Consider the following 23,136-nt stretch of genomic DNA (forward strand, 5'->3'; position numbering starts at 1 on the left):
TTGCTGTGGCGTAGGCCAGCAGCTGTAGCTCCAGTTGAGCCCCTGGCCTGGGAACTTCCATGTGCCGTGGGTGCAGCTCTAAAAAAGCAGAAAAAAAAAAAAAAAGAGAGAGAGAGACTCCCTGGAAAAACCTAGTTATTCCAAATGTTTATTTTCTACTTTAATCATTCAGTATAGAAAATGAGGAGCCATTGAAAAATTCCAAACAGAAGAAAGACAGGGTTTGGTTTGCCTTTAGAAAGGTCTATGTTGTACTATGTTGACAGTACAACCAAAATCAAAACTGAGAGGAAGCAGGGAGACCAGTTTGGAGGGTGCTCCAGTGGCCCAGGCAAAAAAAAATGGTTAGAAGCTAAACTAAGACAACAGCAGCAGTGAATAGAGAAGTAGCATTAAAAAAAAAAAAAAAAAAAAGAAAGAAAAGAAAAAAACCCAGTGATCAGTTTGGTTTGATGTGAAAAGAGAGTATGGGTTAATTCTCAGTCACTTTGGGGACTTGAGTAAATAATGTTGACTTTAACAGACAAAGAGCATGTGGAGACGCAGTGCATTTGAAGGGAAAGATCTTGAATTTAGCTTTATAGCTGGCAAGTTCAAGGTAACTCTAGTTCACCTCTAGTCTAATAATTAGCAGTGGGAAGGTCAGATACAGAACCTAGGAGCAAGGTCTGGGCTGGAGAAATAGAGTTAGGGGTCGCAGATATAAATATGACAGGTGAAACCATGGGAGTCTGGGAGGAGGTAGAATCAGCTAGAAAGACTGTGAGGAAGCATTTCAAAGGGATACAGGAGGAACCTGGGTAAGTTCCTCTAACTTCTTATAGCTGATACTGGTGCACAATGATGATAACGGTGTAGGCTTTAATGTTTAAAAAAAAAGTTTCAGATTTTTACTTTGTGTAACAAATTTCAAATATATTTGAAGTGATTTTTTAATAAAATTATGATAATGATTCTGCCAAAACGCTGAAATGTTTCTACCATCTAAGAATCTTATGGATCTCTGCCTAATCATTAGGTGAATTTTTATTTGACTTGGATATTTTTGTTCTTTCATTCTTATTTTACTTTGGTTTTCATTAAATTGGTCATGTTGGTCTTCTCTCTGACCAATGCAAATGCACTATATTGATTAATTAAAAAATCATACTTTGATAAAAATCATAGTTCTTTAACTCATAGAACTTATACCCTCCTTATGTTCTTTGTTTATCTAAGGAAACGCAACCTCACCACAAGTACAAAGACCGTCTTTCATGGAGTACTTTGATAAACAGGACTTCAAGAATAAGAGTCATGAAAACTGTAGTCAGAACATGCATGAACCCTTCCCTGTGTCCAAAAATGTTTTCCCTGACAACTGGAAAGTTCCTCAAGATGGAGACTTTGACTTTGTAAGTACATTTTAATTCTCCCATATATATTTTCTCCTTCTCTATTTAGTTATTCCATTGAGATGCCTGGGTTGTGTGGGTGGGTGTCTGTATAAAATTACAGACTGTGTATTAATATTCAGTATATTACCATATATTTGGGTAAAGGGTGGTGAAATTGTAGTTTGCTTATAGAGCAAGTGCAGAGAAATGTAAATAATTGCTTATGGTTAAATAAATTATAGACCAAATTTAAAGAAGTACTTAGGGCTCTAAAACTAAAATGACAGCTATTTCAAAAGATGTTTTTAATAATGAAAATATGAGATACTTATGACAGTCTGAAAATTCAGTTTCCTAAACAAATGATGCAGAGGGATTTGTGACATAGACTTTGAGGAATTTGCTTCGTCTTGGAAAGTTAACTGAAATAGTTTCTACTTGAATGTTAATTCCACTTGGTTTGTCAGAAATAATAGTTCTATTCTATGTCTAGTTAGGAATATAAACTTCAGTACAAAACTGTGCCTTGCTGCCTCTTGTTCCATTTTTCTCTTTATTCCTTCTGCACTGCTCCTTACTCTCTATTTCTTTTAAAGAATGCATGTAATACAGATAAACAATTCTAAAGCAGTTCTTTTCACAACTTGAGAGAGTAAATTCTTAAAGTGAGTTCTTTAACGGAGTAGAAATTTTTATGGAGTAAATTCTTGCTCTAGCATGTATTAAATAGCATTTACTTTTGCCTGTTATTCTGTAAGCTTTTTTCATATAAAATAACTACAGTTTTTATAACTGTTTGTTAATAAGTACATTTATGTATAAGTAAATGAAAGTTCAAATATATCTATATCTTTAACATTTTTTAGTACTATTAAGCCATTTTGCTTGTTCATCATGCCTCATGCTTTGGGATTTTAAATATTTTTCGTGTTAAAATACTTTTCTTCTAAATAATGTTATTATTTAAGTTTTTAAATAATCAGATAATAAAGTTTCAAAATCTATCCTCAATAAATTTATTACTAGTTGCTAGCAAATAGTAGCAATAGCAGTGGCATAGGTTAGTCTGAAAACACTAATTGTAATATCTCCTTACTATTTCAATTCTGAGGTTAAAAATTAAAAAAGTAAAATCTGTATTTCTATAGTTCTAGTAATATTTCATTTTATACTATCTCCTCTTTAAAAAAATATAAATCATTTAGAATGCTGACATTCAAGCTTTAAATCATCTATGAAAATGATGAATAATGTAGAATACTTAGCATCAAAGAACTCTGTCTTGACTCAGAATAAATCATAATCGTCATTGGGAAACAGTTTGAAATGAGCTACGAAGTAATGAATAAATTATCATAGTTAAGAAATAGCAAATAAAATGATTTAATTCTGTTTCAGTTAGTCTTTGCTGCCACTCCCAAAATTTAGGGGCTTAAAGTAACTATTTTATTTGCTCACAATTTTGGGTAAGCATTTTGACAAAGATCAGCTGAATGGTTCTTCTGCTGGTCTTACCTTCAGTCTCTCAAGTGGCTGTAATCATCTGGCATCTTGGCTGGAGCCGAATGATCTCTCTAAAGTTACTCATGACAGGAGCGGAATGATTCCTCTTAAAATCGCTCATGTGTCTGGCAGTCGTGCTAACATTTAGCCAGGCCATGTGACCCTATCAGGGAGGCCTGGAAGTTTAAGTTATAGTAGCTGCCTTCCAAGAAGGGAGTAGGAGAAGTTGCAAGACCTCTCGATTTACAATATCTTCAGAAAGATTGAGAGCCTAGGAATCTTAACCAACGAGGTGACAGACATGTGCACTGAAAACTACAAAACATTGCTGAAAGAAATTGAAGAATATACCAATACATGGAATGACATTTCATGTTTATGGATTGGAAGACTTAATATTATTAAGATGTCAGTATTGTCCAAGACAATTTGCAGGTTCAGTGTAATCTCTATTAAAACCCCAGTGTTGTTTTTTGCAGAAATAGAAAATTCCATCTAAAATTCATATGGGACTTCAAGGGACTAGAATAATTAAAACAATGTTGAAAAAGAGAAATGAAGCTGAAGGTCTTATTGTTTCTGATTTCAAAACTTGCTACAAAGCTACAGTAATCAAAACAAACTGCCATGTAGACAGATGGAATAGAATAGAAAGCCCAGAAATAAACCATCACATATATAGTCACATGATTTTCAGCAAGGTTGCTGAGACCATTCAATGAGGAAAGAATAGTCTTGTCAACAAATGATGCTAGGAAAACTGGATATTCACATGCATAAGAATGAATTTGAGCCCTTACCTTACATGATAAACAAAAGTTAACTCAAAATAAATCAAGGATCTAACCAAACATAAGAATGATAGCTATAAACCTCCTAAAAAAACATAGAGGAAAAGCTTCATGTCCTTGGATTTGGTAGTGATTTTTTAGATATGGCACCAAAAGCATAAAAATTAAAATGTTTGTATATTATAAGCAGAGTGAAAAGTCAACGCACAGAATGGGAGAACATTTGTAAATCCTGTATCTGATAAGGGGTTAGCATCTAGGATATATAAAGAACTCCTGTAACTCAACAACAAAATACAAGCAACCTGATTTTAAAATGGTCAAAGTACTCAAATAAATGTTTCTCCGGAGAAGATACACAAGTGGCCAATAAACAAATGCAGAGGTGTTCCATATCACTAAGTATTAGGGAAACAAATCAAAACCAGGAGATACCATATCACACCCGTCGTATAAACACACATACACAGAGAAAATAACAAGCATTGGTGAGGATGTGGAGCAACTGGAGCCCTTCCTTGTGCACTGAAGGTGGGACTGTAAAGTGGTACAGCTGTGCAAGACAGTACAGCTTTCCTCAGAAAGAAAGTAAACATGGATTATTGTGTGATCCCGCAATTCCAATTCTGGGTGTATACCCAGAAGCTTGGACAGATATCTGTACATCCATGTTCATGGCAATGTTATTGACAATTACCAAAAGGCAGAAGCAACCTAAGTGTCCAGGGATGGATGAACAGATAAATTAATCACTAAAGGACAAACACTGTGCACTTCCACGTATATGCGGTACCTAGAGTAGTCAAGCTCATAGAAACAGAAAATAGAATGGTAGTTGCCAGGTGCTGGGGGGTGGGGGAATAGGGAGTTATTGTTTGAGGGGCGCAGTATTTCAGTTTTGCAAGATGAAAAATGCCACTGAACTGTAACACTTAAAAAACAGTTAAAATGCTGGAGTTTAAGTTACATATAATACTGCAGTTAAAAAAAATAGTATATAGTTATACATAAATATTATATTGCAATATTGTAATAACTAAGAGAAAAGAGTGTATGTTTATATATATATATATATATATATATATATATATATATATAAATCTGAATCACTTAGCTGTACACCTGAAACTAACACTAGATTATAAATCAACTATACTCCATTAAGAAAAAGACAGACTAGAGGTAGGGGAAATCAGTTATGTGAAACAGACTTGAAATAATATAGTAATAAAATGAAGACGAGACAAACAACAAAAAACAAGGATAGATGTAGGAGACACCAGAGAGGTTAATCAACAGAAATAGCTTACTTACTAGATTAAAGAATACTGTTTTGGGTTACGATGAAGTACTAAATAATAGAAGGTAAATTTTTTTTTTTTAAGAAGGAAAATGTCCACACAGCTGGAAAGAGGCTCCAAGGGATCATATGGCTGGATGTAATTTTTGCAGAGTTACTTCTTTTCTGACTTAAGCAGGTCATGTAGCTTTAAAAGGGGAGAAGGAAGGGGGATGGAGTGACTAGAGCAGGAATTCTTCCTTCGCCAACATTTACTACACCTGTCAGCTGCAACTGCTCTACCCTCTCATCACTTTGAAGAAAGAGAAGAATGTTTTAATAGCTATTGAAGGGATGTAAGTTGGAGTAAGCAAGAGATGAATAAGGAAAGGGTTGCCAGCAGATGGATAAAGAATGGCTGGAGTAGTAGTGAGTGTGGTAAAAGACAAAAAGTGTGTAAGAGGGGCTAAAGGAGAGCAGGAAAAGAGGAAGCAGAGGCGGGGCAAAGTGTAAAGGGTTTGATGGACTACTTTGTTTACAAAGTAAGGAAATGGACTAGAAGCAAAGACAGATTTCCACTTAAGACACCAGCTGGTAGTGATAAGGGAAATCTGGCCTTATTCGTTTCCTCATACATTGGATATAGAATGTGAAAAATGTGACTCATCAAAGTGTAAAGTGTGCTGAGGTTTATGTGTTTTCTTCCTTCTTTATGAGTTATCTCAAGGATATCTTCCAAAAGAACTTGATTTTATGATTCCTTTGTCTATTAACTAGAAATTGCTTAAAACTAACCCAAGTCATTTTGACCCCATTTCCAGGATATGGGAAGGCTTCTCCTTCTGCCTTGAGAGAAAGAGGTTTCAAAAAAGAAAAGTGAGAGAGAATACTTCGTTGTTTTTTGCTATATTCAAAACAGATTCCTAAAGGACAAAACTTATTCAGAGAGACACCTGCTAGACAGATGTGCAGAACAGGAAGCATTCTTTATCTTAAAGCCTGTATGCAGCATAATTTGTATATTTTATTTAGCATTTGTCTTTTGGATTTTCTATGAGCTGACTGTTTCATCTTATGTTCCTGGATGTAATAAGATAATTAATTTGTGATTTCACCAACTTGAGGATAGTATAAAGATAGGATAAAATATATTTGGGCTAACTGAACCAATTATTTTAACTCTACTGAAAAAAAGGGGTCTGTTTAGGGTGTGGCTAGACTCTGAAGATTTCCAAAACAAATGTAAAAGGCAAATCTGTTTATTATAGCACTAGTCTAATGTTTCAGTTTTTGTTAGAATTATTTCCAAACAGCCTTCGCATCCAGATTGTTTAGTGTTAAATGAAGAGCATGTAGATCATGTTTTGCAGAAACTACACTATCATTCATACTTAAATCAATATATTTTGGGTAACATAAAGATTTTGGAATAAGAACAAAAACTTTAAAAACCATCTGTTAACCCAGCACATTGGTTCCAAAGTTTAAAAAAAGAATCAGATTGACATGTAATTACTACTCTAAGAGGAATTAGGTAAATCAATTATTTTTTTGTTTTTGACTCAAACTGAAATATAAGTTAACATTTTTTGATTACTCTGATTCTTAAATATTCAACTTGTATTGTTCCTTTTGAGCTAAGGGATGTAGAAATCCTCCAGGACAGCACTGGAGAAACAGTCTGAGTGACTGTGACAGAAAGGGAAAAAAGTCCTCTCCTTTAAGTTCAAATTTGCCTTGAACTTCCCTGATTTTTTTTTTTTTTTTTATATATGAAGTTCTACTTCTGACTCTAGATTGGCAAGTTGGTATGGTAACAGGAGGAAGAAAAAACAAAGCACAATAAACCTCACTGCTGCAAAATGGAGAAAGCAGGAAACCTGGAGAAAGTACCAAGCCTGCTGCAGGAGCCACAAGGGCATTTTAGGAATGGTCACTTATTCTGGAGGAAAGTTTCTTTCTCAACATCCTTTCACCTTGCTAGAGCAGCCAGCGGCTTTGGAGGGTAATAAAGTGGAGACAGTGGTGGAGTATAAGAGCCCAGGCAAACACTTGTAGCAACTCCAGCCCTTTGGAAAGCCCTGTAGGAAGCCTGGAGTTAAAAACTGAAGCCAGCAGCAGCAGCCAGTTTTTACCAGTGTAGCAGTGTGTTACCATCTGCTTTCTCTACTTAAATACAGATAATGCTTTCGCTCTTTAAAGGGATGTTGGCTCAGTTTCCCTTGCAGTGCACTCCTTAGTCAAAGAACTTCTTGTTCTTCTCATTCCCTCGTTGTGTGGACTGAGGAAACCACTTCAGTTGAGTGAAGTATTTAAGCATATTGTCATCGATTAGCTTTGCATTAATTAAATGATTATTGTCAAGTATTTCCAGATGTTTGCAGGAGTACTAACAAAGTATAAAAAGATAACTAGATATTTCAGATTTATTTCTTCTAGGGTAAAGAAGAAATAAACACAAAATCTCAAATGCTTTAGTGGATAGCCGTGGGTAAGAGTTTATGATTACAGGTGTACATGTGGCATGAACTTGAGCGTATGTAGCACATTGCGCTTTCACTCCTCACTCTTTATAGAGCCAACAGGAAATTAAAATTAATGAGAACCCTGCACTTTGAAATACTTTCAGAATTCTTGACTATTGCAGTCCTTTGCCAGCTCACGAAATCTGTGCTGGCAATTGTACTGCACAGATGGTGTGGTGTGTGCACAGTTGTAGCGTGTGATTGTCTAGGTCCATGTAGAATTTTTATAAGATTTTGACCAATCTACTGAGGCATTTTAAAAAGTCATAACCTTTGTTTTGAAAGGAGGGCCTTCTTCAAAGAGAAATAGAGGAAAAAATGTTACTAGTCACTGGATAGCTAAGCTGAATTTAATCCATTTTATAGTAGTTAAAGAAAGGGAAAACTTTAGTGTCTCTAAACTGCTGCTTTGTTCTTTGTATAATGTAATCCATTTGGCCACCTAAGGTAAAATGAGCATTTTGGCTTCTTATTTATTCCTAAATATGCTGTTAAAGTCTTCCATGATTTTAGAAATTTTTATTTGGTGGTTGTATCTAAGCAAGATTACCTGAAACATAAAGCTAATTCTGCTTATTCAGATAATGAATGCCTTAAGTTAAAGCTCACTATATCATCATTACCTTTACAAATTAGAGTGAGCAGGCTATACTTATTAGGTTAATTAAGATAGAAAGCACAGGTGCAGTGTATGGTTTCTTGTCACCATGTTGGAATTTATTAAGATGTTTAAAGTACATGGCAAAAAGAAGAATGGCTTACCAAAACGAATTCTAAAAAACATAAACTTTCCTTGTAGTAATTTATTCTTTTAAAAATGTCATTTATCCAGAAGATTGTGTCGAAAAATTGGCTATCTTACATCTTAAAACAAAGATATTGTACTCTAAGCATATGTTATGACGAATGTTGATGTCCAAGGACGTTATTTTGACTAAGTACACTTTTTGTTCGTAATCTTATTCTGAGTGTTTAGTCAGTAAGCAACGGGGACTGTTTGGTGATTACATCAAAAGAGATATAAGAACCAATAGTGGGATTTAGAATCACAGAGTGGACAATATAATGTGTTGCCTTTTAATTTAAGGCTGATGTCCTTATAGTGTTTACTTCCTACCTAAATCATTAGACTTCAAATAAGTTGTTAGGATTGATTAAAGTTAGATAAGTCCTTTTTTTCCTTTAACTGTTATAAATGAAATTTATTTAAATCTGAAACTATTTTTGTTCTTATATATATAACTTGGGTTTTCAGAATATACATAGTAGTTTAGTGTCAGAACCCTTTCCATAACTGATTCCATCTTACTGCCTGATATATGTCCTTCACAGTTGGAGGTACACAGTTCTTTTTGGGTCTATTAGGCTAAATTGATACATCTTTCTCTCCTGTCCTGACATTAGGTTGGCAACCTTTTCCCATTCTATCTCTCACTTATTACAGTATAAAACTTTTAGTTAGGTTGGATCCTTCCAGTTAAAGGATATTCCAGTAAATTACATCTTTTTTTTAAATAGAAAGCCTAATTGTCTTGATTCAAAAGCAAACTAGTTTTGGAGTTCCTGTTGTGACTCAACAGGTTAAGAACCCAACATAGTGTCCATAAGGATGGGGGTTTGAGTTGGCCTCCCTCAGTGGGTTAAGGATCCAGCGTTACTGCAAACTGTGGCATAGGTCACAAATATGACTCGGATCCCATGTTGCCATGGCTGTGGTGTAGGCTGGCAGCTGCAGCTCCAGTTTGACCCCTAGCCTGGAAACTTGCATATGCCCCAGGTGCAGGCCTAAACAGAAAAACAAACAATCAAACAAACTAGTTTTATTTTGTAATTTTTGTCCATCAGTACTAAAAACATCTTCCCAGAAATATATACAGAGCTTACAGAGATAAGTGAAAGAGCATTTCAAACTAACATGTGTAGCAGGTTTAAAAAAAAAAAAATTGGTATAGAGATTTCTTAATTGTATAGATTTATTTTTAAGACACATTTTCATGGTTCTTCACAAAGGAACACTTTTCCCTTTTTTTTCCTTCATTAATTAAGTAATGGTACATGTTAAATTTGATATGCAGTATACTGATGTAATTAAAACTGTTCTTTATTAAGGTGTCTAATAAAAGTCTCAGTAATCTGGGTTAGAGTAGCACATTATAATTCCACCAGCCTTCAGTTTAGTTTTTAGCTCTCTATCTTAATATGAGAATGCAAATTAAGCTACATAATAGTCAAGGCTAGGGAGTTCCTGCCATGGTGCAGTGGGTTAGGAATCCAACTACAGCAGCTTGAGTCACTGCAGTGGTACAGGTTTGATTCCTGGCCTGGTGCAATGGGTCAAAGGATCCAGTGCTGCCACAGCTTAGGTTGCAGCTGTGGCTCAGATTCAGTCCCTGTCCCGGGAACTTCCATATGCTGCGGCCATAAAAAAAAAAAAAAAAAAAAAAAAAAAAAAAAAAAAAAAGTCATGGCTACAAATGTGTAAGTATATAAAAAGCTAATAATCAGCCGTACGCTTTTACTAACTAGTCAGATGAAATGAGTAGTCAGTTGTGGACTATCATTGCTGTGGAAAAAAGATCTAAAACAATTACAGTCATTTTCATGATTATATTATTTGATGAAAAGAAATTTACTGTCTTTAACTTATTAGAACTTCAGTGATGGTACAAAATTCCTGAAATTGCCCTACTTTGATTTTAAATATTTAATCATTCTTACCCTGACTGAGCATTGAAAGACCTTTGCCTTGTAAGCATCGTATAAGGCACAATAGAAACAAGGTACAGTGAAGTTACCCCTTGATTTACAGAAATCAGTGAATTACAACTGCCTGCAAACAAAATCTATGTTTCCATTTTCCTTTATTATAGAATTATGGGCATGATCTTCCAGAAAAATATTCTTTAAATAACCGAAATTAATAAATTATCCAACCTTTGCCAGTGCAGTAGTCATCATTTAACAATAGATCTTTAGATGTCCAAAAAAAAAAAAAAAAAGAATCACCTTTTGTTGTCATTTTTTAAGCATTTTCCAGAACTTGGTCAACTTTGAGCTTCTTTCTGTATATTACAGTAGTTGCCGTCACCTGTAAAATTTCTTCCTTATCTATATCATTTCTACTCTCTTTCTTCTCTTATCTAAGGCTTCTTTCAGTTGGGTACTATGCTACATTTTGCTGTGACATACCATAGGATCCTGCAGTAAGTTTAAAATTTTAGCATCTGAAATTGTTTTTCTAACTAGGCAGTTCTTTAAGTTGAAAGTTGTATGTGCAATTTTGTCTACACGTATAATTTTACTGCTCCGAATTTTTCCTCTCTTTTTGCTTCTGGAGAGTTATTAGTAGAAACAGTAGCTAGTAAATGTTGAGAGTTTATTGTGTGCTGAATACATTTCAAAGCACTTTCCTGAAAATGATCCGTCATAGAAGGTACTATTGTTATCCCTCTCCCAATCTTTTTTTTTTTTTTTTTTAAATAACTGAGGAAACTAAGGCATAGAGAGTTTAAGTTCAGTCGTCACGGTTATATAGCTTCTAGACAGCAGAGCCAAAATTTGAACTCAAGAAACATGACCTTAGAGTTTGTCCTGTACTACTTAACAATTACGCAGTTGTTAAGCCTTCAGTGAAGAGGTAGCTTGAACCTGAAATCAAGAAAATAAGAGATGGGTAAATCATGGCATTGAACCCAAACTGAGGGTAGAAGCAAAACTATGAAGACCATTGGAATAAAGTAGGGCTTCACACATGGAACAGGCAAAGGTGCAGGATCCAAAGTGAGTTACCTTAGCCAGCAACACAGAAGGCTTTTCTGCACACTTCAGCTGTTCTAAAGAACAGTTCTAAAGGAGACAGTGTCTACTGGACAGAGTAATATTGGGTATTATTTGAGAGCAACCTAGGTTATACTGCCAAGCTGAGGCTTCCAGCATGTATTGATCCTTAATTCTGTGGGCAGTGGATAACTAGTGCAGAGTTCTTATCAGCAAAGTAACTCTTTGTTTTTTAGTGTCAGGTGAAGCACACACAGGATTTGAATAGCTTGGAGCCCCAAGACAGGATTAAAAACTGTTGAAATTGACAAAGTGGATTTAGACAAAAATAGTGGAATTTAGAGAGATTAGATATGAGATCATCTAGGTTTAAGAATCATCTGGATATGATAACCAGTTGTATATAGGGGAGTAGAATGAAGAAGTTTTCTGATTTAGAGAATAGATTGACAGAGTGTTGCCATTGTTTGAGGTACAGAACAAAAGGAGGGAAAAAAACAGGTTTTGGAGGTTAGATGTGAAAGCTGAGCTAATTAGTTCTGTTGGGGATGTATTAAGTTTGTAATGTCTGAAAGACATGCAAATCCACTAGATAGTTGTAAGTACAGGCTGAAACCATGGATTTGGGAATATTTGGCTTAGAGTACATAAGATCACCCTTTACAGAGCCTTTAAGTAAGGAGAGTTACCGGAAGTAGATTTCTAGAGAATCCCAAACTTAAGGTGGACAGAGAAGGAGCAATGAGCAGAGGAGATTGGCTTTATCTAGCCTTGGGTTTATTTTTTTTTAATTTTTTGAATTTATTTTTATTAAAGTATAATTAATTTACAATGTTGTGCCAATATCTGCTGTACAGCAAAGTGACCTAGTCAGACATATATGTACATTCTTTTTCTTATATTATCTTCCATCATGGTCTATCCCAAGAAATTGGATAAAGTTGCTTGTGCTGTACAGCAACACCTCATTGCTTATCCTTAAATGAACCTATCTACAGAACAGAAACAGACTCACAGACCTAGAGAGCAGGCTTGTGGTTGCCAAGGGGGTCTGGGGAGGGAGTGGGATGGACAGGGAGTTTGGTGTTAGTAAATGCAAACTATAACATTTAGCCTTGGATTTAAGTTGAACCAAAATTAAGGCGGCAAATAACAGCTGTCACTTGAGAATTTACCATGGCTAACATTGTCCCCCCCCCAACTTTTTTTCCTAATTGGGTATATCAGCTTATATTTGAATTTAAAGAATACTTTCAGCTGCCAAGTGTTTTATTATTAGCTCTTTAAGGATTCATCCTGGTACCAGGATTCATGCTGGTACATTTTAAAATGTAAGCACTTTTTAAACAGTTACAACTCATTGGGAACAAACCTGAAGTGTCTTTTCCCCAAACCTACTTTGAACAGTGGATGCACTCACTAATCTCCCTTCTCTGTCCCTTAACTATGGCCTTTGAATGAGTGCTACAATTTTCCGGTCACTTTTGGTTAGTTAAAAGTCTGACTAGTTTAAAAATTTAACCTCAAATGTGATTTAAATCTCACCTGATCATTCCCTACCCTGCATCTCAGGGCAGGCCACCTAAGCAGTTTAAGACAATTGGCGTGCTTTCTCCTCTCCTGGGTCTGTCCCTTAGAGAGATTGGCAGTGGATGGGAAGAGGGTAAGAGCAGGGAGGAAGGATAGAAGAGGCAGAACTCATCATCTGAACCTGCTCATCTGAAGATGATGGGTCCTGTTCTGACATATTCTGGTTCTAACTGCTGTAGAATGTCTCTGCTAAGGTGGAGACCTTCATGTGGACTATATGTGTGGTTTTCCTGAGGTCATAGTCTTATCTTGCCTCCCTTTATCACTGAGCCCTTTTTCAGAAATGAGCTACTGTTGCACCAGTTCAAATTCCTTTTCCAGGAGGTCCCGTCATAGTACAGCAGAAACGAATCGTCTAGGAAGCATGAGGTTGTGGGTTCGATCCCTGGCCTCGCTCAGTGGGTTAAGGATCTGGCGTTGCTGTGAGCTGTGGAGTAGGTCACAGATGCGGCTTGATCTGGCATTGCTGTGGCTCTGGCATAGGCCAGCAGCAACAGCTCCGAATGGACCCCTAGCCAGGGAACCTCCATATGCAGCGGGGACAGCCCTACAAAGACCAAAAAAAAAAAAAAAAAAAAATTATTCCTTTTCCAGTAATAGAACATCACTGACTCTCCTGTTTCCTTGTGAGGGAACATGTTTAGCTATGAAAATAAGCAGAATTCATGCAAAGGAGCTTAGAAAAATTCAGGCCAAACACCATCATCTCCCATTTATGGTTATTATTCTGAAAGGTTAAAAAAAATCACATGCATTTAAAAAGATAAAGCCTGTTTTAAAATATGCTTATGGGGAAAAATATACTTATGAAACTTTTCATTCCAGTTTCTGTTTCATACTAGAACATTAAAAAAAATCAGTATCATTTATATCAGTATAGTTGCTGAAACAATTTAATGCACACTCTCTAAGTTAAATGAATATCCTTCTAAAGTCATCTTTATTTTGTAATTTAGGGAAAACCTGTTTTATAAATATTTAAAATAAGTATCGAATCAAACCATCTTCTAACAGCCATGCAAGTACTTTGGAAACTATTGTACTTTTCTATTCCAGGTTCTGAGTTCTATATGTTCAGATTGGTAGTACATTTCCAGGGTAAAGTACATTGTATTTATACACCCATGTAGTTCCCTGAATTACTTTTAGGAAGCTGTTGTTTTTTTGTTTGTTTGTTTGTTTGTTTTTTATTGTTTTTTGTCTTTTAAGGGCCATACCTACAGCATATGGAGGTTCCCAGGCTACGGGTAGAATCGGAGCTGTAGCCACTAGCCTATGCCAAGGCTATAGCAATACAGGATCCGAGCAGCTTCTGCAACCTACACCACAGCTCAGGGCAACTCCGGGTCCTTAACCTACTTAGCAAGTCCAGGGATTGAACCCGCGTCCTCACAAATGCTAGTGTGGTTCGTTAATCACTGAGCCACGGCAGGAACTCTAGGAAGCTATTGTTTTAATTTATTATAAATTCTAAAAAGAAATGTAGCACTGTAAGAGAAGGCATTCAAAAAACATACCAGTTCGTCCTTTAACTCAATTTCATATTGATTTACTAAATATATTTGTTCTCTTGTATTTAGGATGGCATCAATTAGTTTTCCTTTAAGGGAAAATGTTCAAAAACACTTAAGCATGACTATGTATGTATTTTTATTCTCTTTTTGATTTTTAGAATAAAATGACATTTCATTTAAATTTTTGTATCTCTAGTAAAAATAATCGTGTACAAAGTATGCAATAGCTACTTCATATTTTTGAAATTATCTTATATTGTTATATTTTAAAAGTTGTAAGATATGTAAATATCAAATTACTAGATATTGCCTCTGAAGTAATTCAAATTCAACACATATGACAAGGTAAAGTCTTGTCTCACTAGATTTTATTCATAAATTTTTGTTTTCATTACTATTAATTAGTATTTCTAGTATTCTACTTTCAAGACCTCTGCTTTAAAATTTTATAGGACTGAATATCAAGGTATTTTATTAAATAGTAACCTAAAATAAATTTAAAAAAAGATTAAGCACTAGGCTTTAAAGTGAGTCGTGTCATTATTGGTGACAGGATTATACCAGGTTACATACAAATATTGAAAAATCAGAGAAAAAACTGGCAAAGTGAAAGAATGATCTTCATACTCATTCTAATTCATAATGAATTTCTATAATGAAAGGATTAACAGGGACATTAGATGCCATTTTCTTATGCTGCTTCCTATTAAATATTATTTAGCGGTCAAATACAACTTAATTCCTAGTCCACGGACACATCACAAATATGCAAGTCTTATATTTGTCTGTGTCAGAAGACAGTTATATGTGCTATTTTTCTCCTTCGAATTTCTTATTCAGTTTTGCAAATAATTAGAAAAAATTTTACCACGTCAAAGGGCCTCATGTTTCCTAGCCCTCTTGCACAGACTCCTTTTTTTAGCCCCTGTAACATCAGGATTTAAAAAGCAAAACTGTTAATAAAGTCTAAGTCGTTTTAAGACTTATTCCTGTGCTATCAATGGTACTATGAACTAGTATCCTTTTGAACTGTTAATAATTTATACAAAATTGGAGTTCCCGTCGTGGCACAGTGGTTAACAAATCCGACTAGGAGCCATGAGGTTGCGGGTTTGGTCCCTGCCCTTGCTCAGCTGTGAGCTGTGGTGTAGGTTGCAGAAGCGGCTCGGATCCCGCGTTGCTGTGGCTCTGGCGTAGGCCTGTGGCTGCAGCTCCGATTAGACCCCTAGCCTGGGAACCTCCATATGCCGCAGGAGCGGCCCAAGAAATAGCAAAAAAGACAAAAAAAAAAAATAATAATAATAATAATAATTTATACAAAATACTTAAAGCAAGTATGTTACAGCCAGAATTCACATTTGAACAGAAAAGCGCCAAACCGACTGATAGTAAACATGTCAAATTTCTAGTTCATCTCATAAGTAATTAGTTATTTAAGTTTAATAAAGTTGCTGGCAGTTGGTGGGTGGGTGCAGTGTTGTTTGCTTCAGTTTGGCAAGCATCTGATTTGACTAGGTGGCAAACCAGATGACTAGGTTAGACTTTAAAGCTCACAGCCACATAATAGATAAAGTGTGCTCTTTATTCTGAGTGAGGTGGGAAGAGCAGATCATAACATAGGGATGTTTAAGAGGTGGATGGATCCCTTGACTGAATTCGTTTGTAAAGGAAGGTGAAACGGCACACAGAGGGTGCTTAAGATACTTTTGCTGAATAAGTGAGACATTAAAAGCTACAAAGGAGGTTTAATTGTCGGTATGTTACTCTAGAAAAAAGTTAAAACTAAATCATTAAATATTGGTGTTTCCTGGTGGCTCAGTGGGTTAGAATCCAACATCACTGCTATGGCTTGGGTCACAGCTGTGGCACGGGTTTGATCCCTGGCCCAGGAACTTCTGTGTGCTGTGGTGCAGCAAAAAAAAAAAAAAATTAAATATTAATTTATATTTAAACCATATAAGTAAGTCTCAAAAAATGAAGAATAGCTCATTCTAACTCAGTGTTAACCCTATTAATATTTTCCATGTTCTGCATATACTATTAATAATAACCTGTTAATAATCTGCATGATAGTCATCTAAGTGAATACAAGGTTCACAATGTACCTTATATAAAACAGCCTAAGTATTTAATGCTATGATTCTAGACTTGTTAAATGAACAATACATTTGCATGCACACAGACCTCTATTTGAAATTATTATGAGCATGAATTTACATGTGTTATTTTTGCAAGATTTGAAAATAAAGTAAAATTTGCATTGATATGTCAACCTTAAGAGTGCCTAAGAAAATCTTGGAGAACAGCCTAAGAAATTGCCATTTAATCCTGTCAAAGCATATTTTTTTCCAGGTGAGAAGAAAAGGGTTTTTGTTCCCATAATTATTTTACTTTCTGAAAGTTCTCTTTCATCATATGCTGAACCTCTAGCAGATTAGATCATGAAAGCAATCTTCTTAGATTAAAAAAAGTCTAAGGTAGATGATTAGGAAAAGACTTGATTGGGCAAATTTGGGATGCGTTTTAGGAAGCTTTTTATTTTTTAGATCAGTTTCCCTGTGCGTTTGTTTATTTTATAAAGCATGTAAGAATACATCATTATTTTTTAACTTGACCTTTCCTAATTTTTTTTGCATCTTAAAAGACCATATGGTTAAAATATTAGGAAAACCTTTTACAATATGTGTACTAATAATTTTGCTTACTTTAATTCCTGTCAAATTATGGTAATAATTCTTAGTCCAAAATTGTTAGAATTTTATTTTAAATTCTTTTTCCCATAATCTTTTCCCTAAATTATGTCGTTCTTCTATTAATCTAAAGTGTAATCAGCCACAGCTATTTTTATTTTATAACAGCTTTATTGAGATATAATTCACTTAGCATACAATTCGCCTGTTTGAAATGTACAGTCGATTGGGTTTTTTTCTTTAGTATAGAGACAGTTTTGTAACTGTCACTACAATTGATTTTAGAATATTTTCATCACCCCCCAAAGAAACCTGTACTTATTAGCAGTCACTCCTCATTTTCCCCATATATCTCCCTCCCCTCTGTCCCTAGCAACCAGTTATCTACTCTCTGTCTCTATAGGTCTGCTTATCTTATTAGCATTGTATATAAATGGAATCATGCAGTATTTTTTTTAGCTTTCTGCTAGATGTGTGATTACAGTAGCATGATGACCAGAATATCTCGTCAACTTAGGAATTTACAAGCTGTAATAATAGGTAATGTCAAGTAGTTCTTAAAGCAGCATAGATATAATTTGAAGTTTGAAATAAAATATTTTTAAGTGGATTTTTCAGGACCTTACAAGGGCAGTGAAATCTATTATATATATTATATTACATTATTATGTATTACATATTATGTAATATATGTATATTATAACTATATATATATATAAATCAGTTGTGATGCATGTATAGTTTTGCCCTAAGGGCCTAGTTCATCTTGCACAGAGGGGTCAATCTTCACACTTATTTTACCTCTGGATGTCAGCTTCCTCACATGTTCTCACTTAAACCTACCTGGTAACTGAACCACCCTGATCTCTTTGTAGTCTGTGTATAGTGACCACACAGCTTGAGTTTTTCTGGACAGTTCTAATTTCAAATATTCCATTCTAATGTCAAACCACACACTGAGGGATTTTTATTTTAAAAACCTGATAACTGTATATGTTTGGGAAGTTTGGCTTCATCCATGTTAATCCATAGGTAATAAACTTATTTTTTTAAGCAAATAAACATTTATTTCCTCGGGTTATTCAGTGATTATTATGGGTAATGTTTCAATTAGGCTTATTATTGTATGTTTCCCAGGTTTTCTGTTCTTCAAAAGCTATACAGTCCCTGATATTAGGTGATTTTATAATCTTGTTCATTTGGGGGGGGCACAATAGTAGCGTATGGTAATGTAGGGAAATGTCCTTATTCTCAGAAAATGCATCTGAAGTATTTAGATATGAAGTACCCTGATATTCTCCATAAACTTTCCAGTGGTTCAGGATAAAACATGTGTATGCTTAGAAAACAAGTAATAGACAAATAGAGTAAGATGTTAACCATTGTCGAAGCAAAGCAGAGGGTATATGGGTGTGTTCATTGTACTGCTATTTTAACTTTTCTGTGGATAGTTGAAATTTTTTATCATAAAGAGGGAAAATATATACACTCTGCTTCTGTAAATTATGCTCCTTTTCGTCAAGGTATGAGGCATTTTAAAATATTTGACCCAAGACAGCATGCATAAATTACATTTACATATTTCCTTTTGCTTTGATTTATATTTGTCTCTACCTTTACCTTTTATAATTCCTTTATTTGTGTTCATACTCTTAAATTTTTGCACCAAACATTATGTAAATAAAGAATAGTTATACACATGCCCAAATACCCACCACTTAGGTTAAGCAATATAAATTAGAGTTTCTTAGAAACCCCGTGTGCATCCCCTCACCTTCCCATAGCAGTATCCACTATTCTTGCTTTTGTAGTAATTATTCCTGTTCTTTGTAGTCTTACCAATCAGGTATATATCCTCTTTTTTTTATTTGTATATCTGTTAATCTTTTTAAAAATTTTCTGTTAAAGTATTATTAATTTACAATATTGTATTAGTTTCAGATGTACAACATAGTGATTCAATATTTTCATAGATTATAGTCCACTTAGAGTTATTACAAAATAACACAATATACAATGCTATACAATATATCCTTGTTGATTATTTATTTTATATATAGTAGTTTCTATCTCTCTCTCTCTTTTTTTTTTTTTTTTTTTTTTTTTTTGTCTTTTTGTCTTTTTGTCTTTTCTAGGGTCACACCTGTGCCCTATGGAGGTTCCCAGGCTAGGGGTCGAATCAGAGCTGTAGCCGCCGGCCTGCACCACAGCCACAGCAACGCCAGGTCCGAGCCTTGTCTGCAACCTACACCACAGCTCATGGCAACACCAGATCCTTAACCCACTGAGCAAGGCCAGGGATCGAACCCGAATTCCTGGTCAGATTCATTAACCACTGAGCCACAATGGGAACTCCAATATAGTAGTTTTTATCTCTTAATCCCCTACCCCTACCTTGCCCTTCCCTCCTTCCCTCTCCCTACAGGTAACCATCAGTTTGCTCTATCTGTGAGTCTGTTCTATTTTGTTATATACATTTGTCTGTTTTTTTAGATTCCACATATAACTGATAACACAGTATTTGTCTTTCTCTTTCTAACTTATTTCACTAAGTGTAATAACCTCTAGGTCCATCTACTTTGTGCACTGTTGATGGGAATGTAAATTGGTACAGCCACTATGGAAAACAGTATGGAGGTTCCTCAAAGAAAACTAAAACTAGAACTACCATATGATCCAGCAGTTTCACTGCCAGGTATATGTCTGAAGAAAATGAAAACACTAATTTGAGAAATTACCTGCACCCCAGTGTTCATAGCAGCTTTATTTACAAAGCCAAGATATGGAGGCGACCTAAGTGTCCATCAGCAGATGAAGGGGTAAAGAAAATGTGTTGGGGGGTATGTAATATATATACATATATATATACACATATATATGAATATTGATTTATACACAGACACATGTAATACAATGGAATACTACTTGGTCACAAAAAGTGTATATTCCTAAATAATATATTATTTGGTCTTGCTGATTTTGAACGTTGTATAGATGGAATTGTATTTCGTATATGCTTCTGTGATTTCTTTTGCTTTATGGTATACTTTTTGAGGATTAGCCATTTTAGTGCACGAAATGCATTTTTACTACCATATAGTATTCCATTAAGTATATTTCTCTCCCATGTTTTCCTGTGTCCATTCTGTATTGACTCATTTTTAGCTATTACAGTCAATGCTGTTATGAACATTTTTTACATATTTCCCAGAAAACAAGTGCAAGAATTTCATTATTTTACTATGAGCATTAGAAATTGCTAAACAGTAGGGTATTTGCATCTTCAACTTTACTAGGTTATGCCTAATTATTTTCCAAGGTGGGTGTACCAGTTTACAGTACAAGTTCCCATTGCTCAGTACTGTCATTAATTCACTGTTACCAGATTTTCAGTTTTTACTAATCTAGTGACTGTCAAATGGTATTTCATTGTAGTTTTAGTTCATATTTCCCTCTTCGCTAATGGGATTGAATATAGTTTCATGTGGTTCTCATGGGGTTTGGCCATTGTAATTTCGTCTTTTGTGAAGTGCCTGTTCAAGTCTTTTAGTTTTCTGTCAGGGTTACTGTCTTACTGCTTTTTAGGAGCTGTTTATATCTTCTGGATATTGTTTGTTTTGTTTTATTTTAGTTATATTGCTACAAATACTTCTCCCATTTTGTGGCTTGTTTTTTTACTCTGCAGTGTTTTTTGATGGCACGAGTTCCCTCCACTGACATTTTATTATGTGTAAAATAATCATTCAGACTTTGATTTTTCCATCCTTAAAAAAAAAATTCATTATCTGTATCATATTGAAAACAGCATGGGACCCTTGATATGTAATCAGCATGTTCTCCGGAATGGAGTTTTGAGATGCTGTAGAAGGCTTTGGCTAAGTCACCAGGACTCACAACTGCTTTGGTCAGAAGTTCTTAATTTTAATGTAATTAGATTCATTATTCTCTGTTAAGATACACTCTTTCTGGGTCATATTTAGAAGGACTTAAATGTATTTTATTTGTCGAATTCCACAATTCTACAGTTTTCTTCCACATTGTTTTGTTTTAGTTAATAGACTTTATTTTTTAGAGGAATTGTAGGTTTACAGTAGAACTGAGCACAATGTACTCAGTTTCCGTATATTCCCTCTCACTCCCCTTCCCCCCACCATTTCCCCTGACATTAACACCTTCTGTTAGTGTGGCATATTTGTTACAATGGATAAACCAACAGTGATGCTTTATTTTAACTGAAGTCCATAGTTAATGTTAGAGTTTACTCTTTGTGTTGTACAGTTCCATAGGCTTTGACAAATGCATAATGTCATGTAACCATCATTATAGTTTCAGAATAGCTTAACTGCTCTAAAAAAATCCCCTGTACTCCATCTATTCACCCCTCCCTCTCTTTCCTCAAACCCCTGGCAGTCATTGATCTTTTTACTGTCTCTATAGTTTTTTCCAAAATATTATATAATTGGAAGTCATATACAATATGTAGCCTTTTCAGACTGGCTTCTTTCACTTAGCAATATACACATTTAGGTTTCCTCCGTGTCTCTTTATAGCTTCATAGGTCTTTTTTTTTTTTTTTTTAATTTCTGGATAACATGCCATTGCGTGGGTACATCACAGTTGGTTTATCCATTCACCTACTGAAGGGCATCTTGCTCACTTTCAGTTTTTGGTGATTATAAATAAAGCTGCTATAACCATGTGCATGTTTTTGTGTGGACATAAATGAATTATTTTGGTTTTGTGTCACATAGGGGTTTAATTTTTATAACTAGTTGTCTGGCACCATATACTGAAAAATCCATCCTTCTCCACATTGTGAAATTCCATCTCTCTCACAGATCAAATGTCTGTATATGAAAGATTCTATTGGAGCATCTCTTCTATCCCATTCATCTATTTTTTTTTAATTCAGTATGAAACACCATATTGTCTTAAATATTACAGCATTATTAGAAGTCTTGTTCTCTGGTAGGGCAAGTTCCCCCACCTTGATCAGTGCCTTCCAGAGTCCCTGGCTAGTCTTGATTCTTTGCACTTTTACGTAAATTTTAAAATCAGTATGTCAGGTTGCACAAAAAAGTCCTGTGGAAATTTGGGATGGATGCTATTGAATATTTAGATCAATTTGGGGGGAATTGATATATTTATGGGTTTCAAATCTTCTACTTCATATTTATGGTATATCGCTTCATTTACTTAGATTTTTTTCCTTGCTTATTTTTAAAATAAAATTTTATTTTCCCAACTAGTTTTTTTTTAAATTGGGTGAGTTTTAAAACATTATTGTCAAGAAAACAGATAAATGCAGCAGATGAAAGTGTGTTTGTATTGTTTATGGAAAGAATTTGTAATAGTTAATCCTGGTAATAGTTCCAAATTCAGGGATGTGGAATTAGTGTGTATATTTCTAAGCAATGAAAAGCTTCCATATATGATATGTAACTGCCTGGCTGATTTTTTGTTGTTTGGCATGGGTGGGAATGGTGGTGATGATGAACTTTAATCATTTTTTCATTAATCATTTTGTATTAATTTCATTAATCATTATTCAAACATTCATCCAACAATGTCACAATGACTTTTTTGTAAAAATTGACCTGTTGATTCCAAATTTTATATGGAACTGCAGGGGATCAAGAATAGTGGAAAAATGGCTAATACGTGTCAGACGCTGTTCTAGATAGTAAGATATATTATTAAATACACAAAAGAAAAATCTCTTTCCTCACAGAGCTTACATTCTAATGAGGAAAGCAGTCAATAGCTATAATAAATTAATGAATTATACAGTATGATAGAAGGTAATAAATGCTATAGGAAACAAATGAGTTTATTTGTTATTAGTAAGGAGATGGGGCCAATGTTGAGGGAGAGGCACATGCAGTATTCAGTGAGTAGTTGCGGAAGGCTTCACTGAGAAAGTGACATTTGAGTAAAGACTTAGAGGACAAAAGGCTAAGGGAGTGAACCATGTGGATTTTTGGAGGAAGAACATTCTAAGAAGAGGACCAGCCACTGGGAAGACTCTGAAATGCAGGTTTCCTTTGGTTTGTTGGGGTCCAGGTAAAGCAACACGCTTATTTAGGGAACA

General features: G+C 34.9%; 1 protein-coding gene across 5 annotated transcripts in view; it reads left to right on the forward strand.

The window, feature by feature from the left end:
* STK3 (serine/threonine kinase 3) overlaps positions 1–23,136 on the forward strand; it is a 295,227-nt gene that overhangs the window by 229,761 nt on the left and 42,330 nt on the right. For all 5 annotated transcript variants that reach the window (XM_005655350.4, XM_085022011.1, XM_085022014.1 and 2 more), the window contains one exon: positions 1,219–1,394. In XM_005655350.4, coding sequence (XP_005655407.3) covers positions 1,219–1,394 — 176 coding nt within the window. The remainder of the gene's footprint in view (positions 1–1,218; positions 1,395–23,136) is intronic.

This window comes from Sus scrofa, chromosome 4 (assembly GCF_054392235.1).
Source record: "Sus scrofa isolate SSC_HxYL_T2T_F1_AM1 chromosome 4, Sscrofa_HxYL_maternal_Yorkshire_Landrace_v2.0, whole genome shotgun sequence".
NCBI classification, from domain to species: Eukaryota; Metazoa; Chordata; class Mammalia; order Artiodactyla; family Suidae; genus Sus; species Sus scrofa.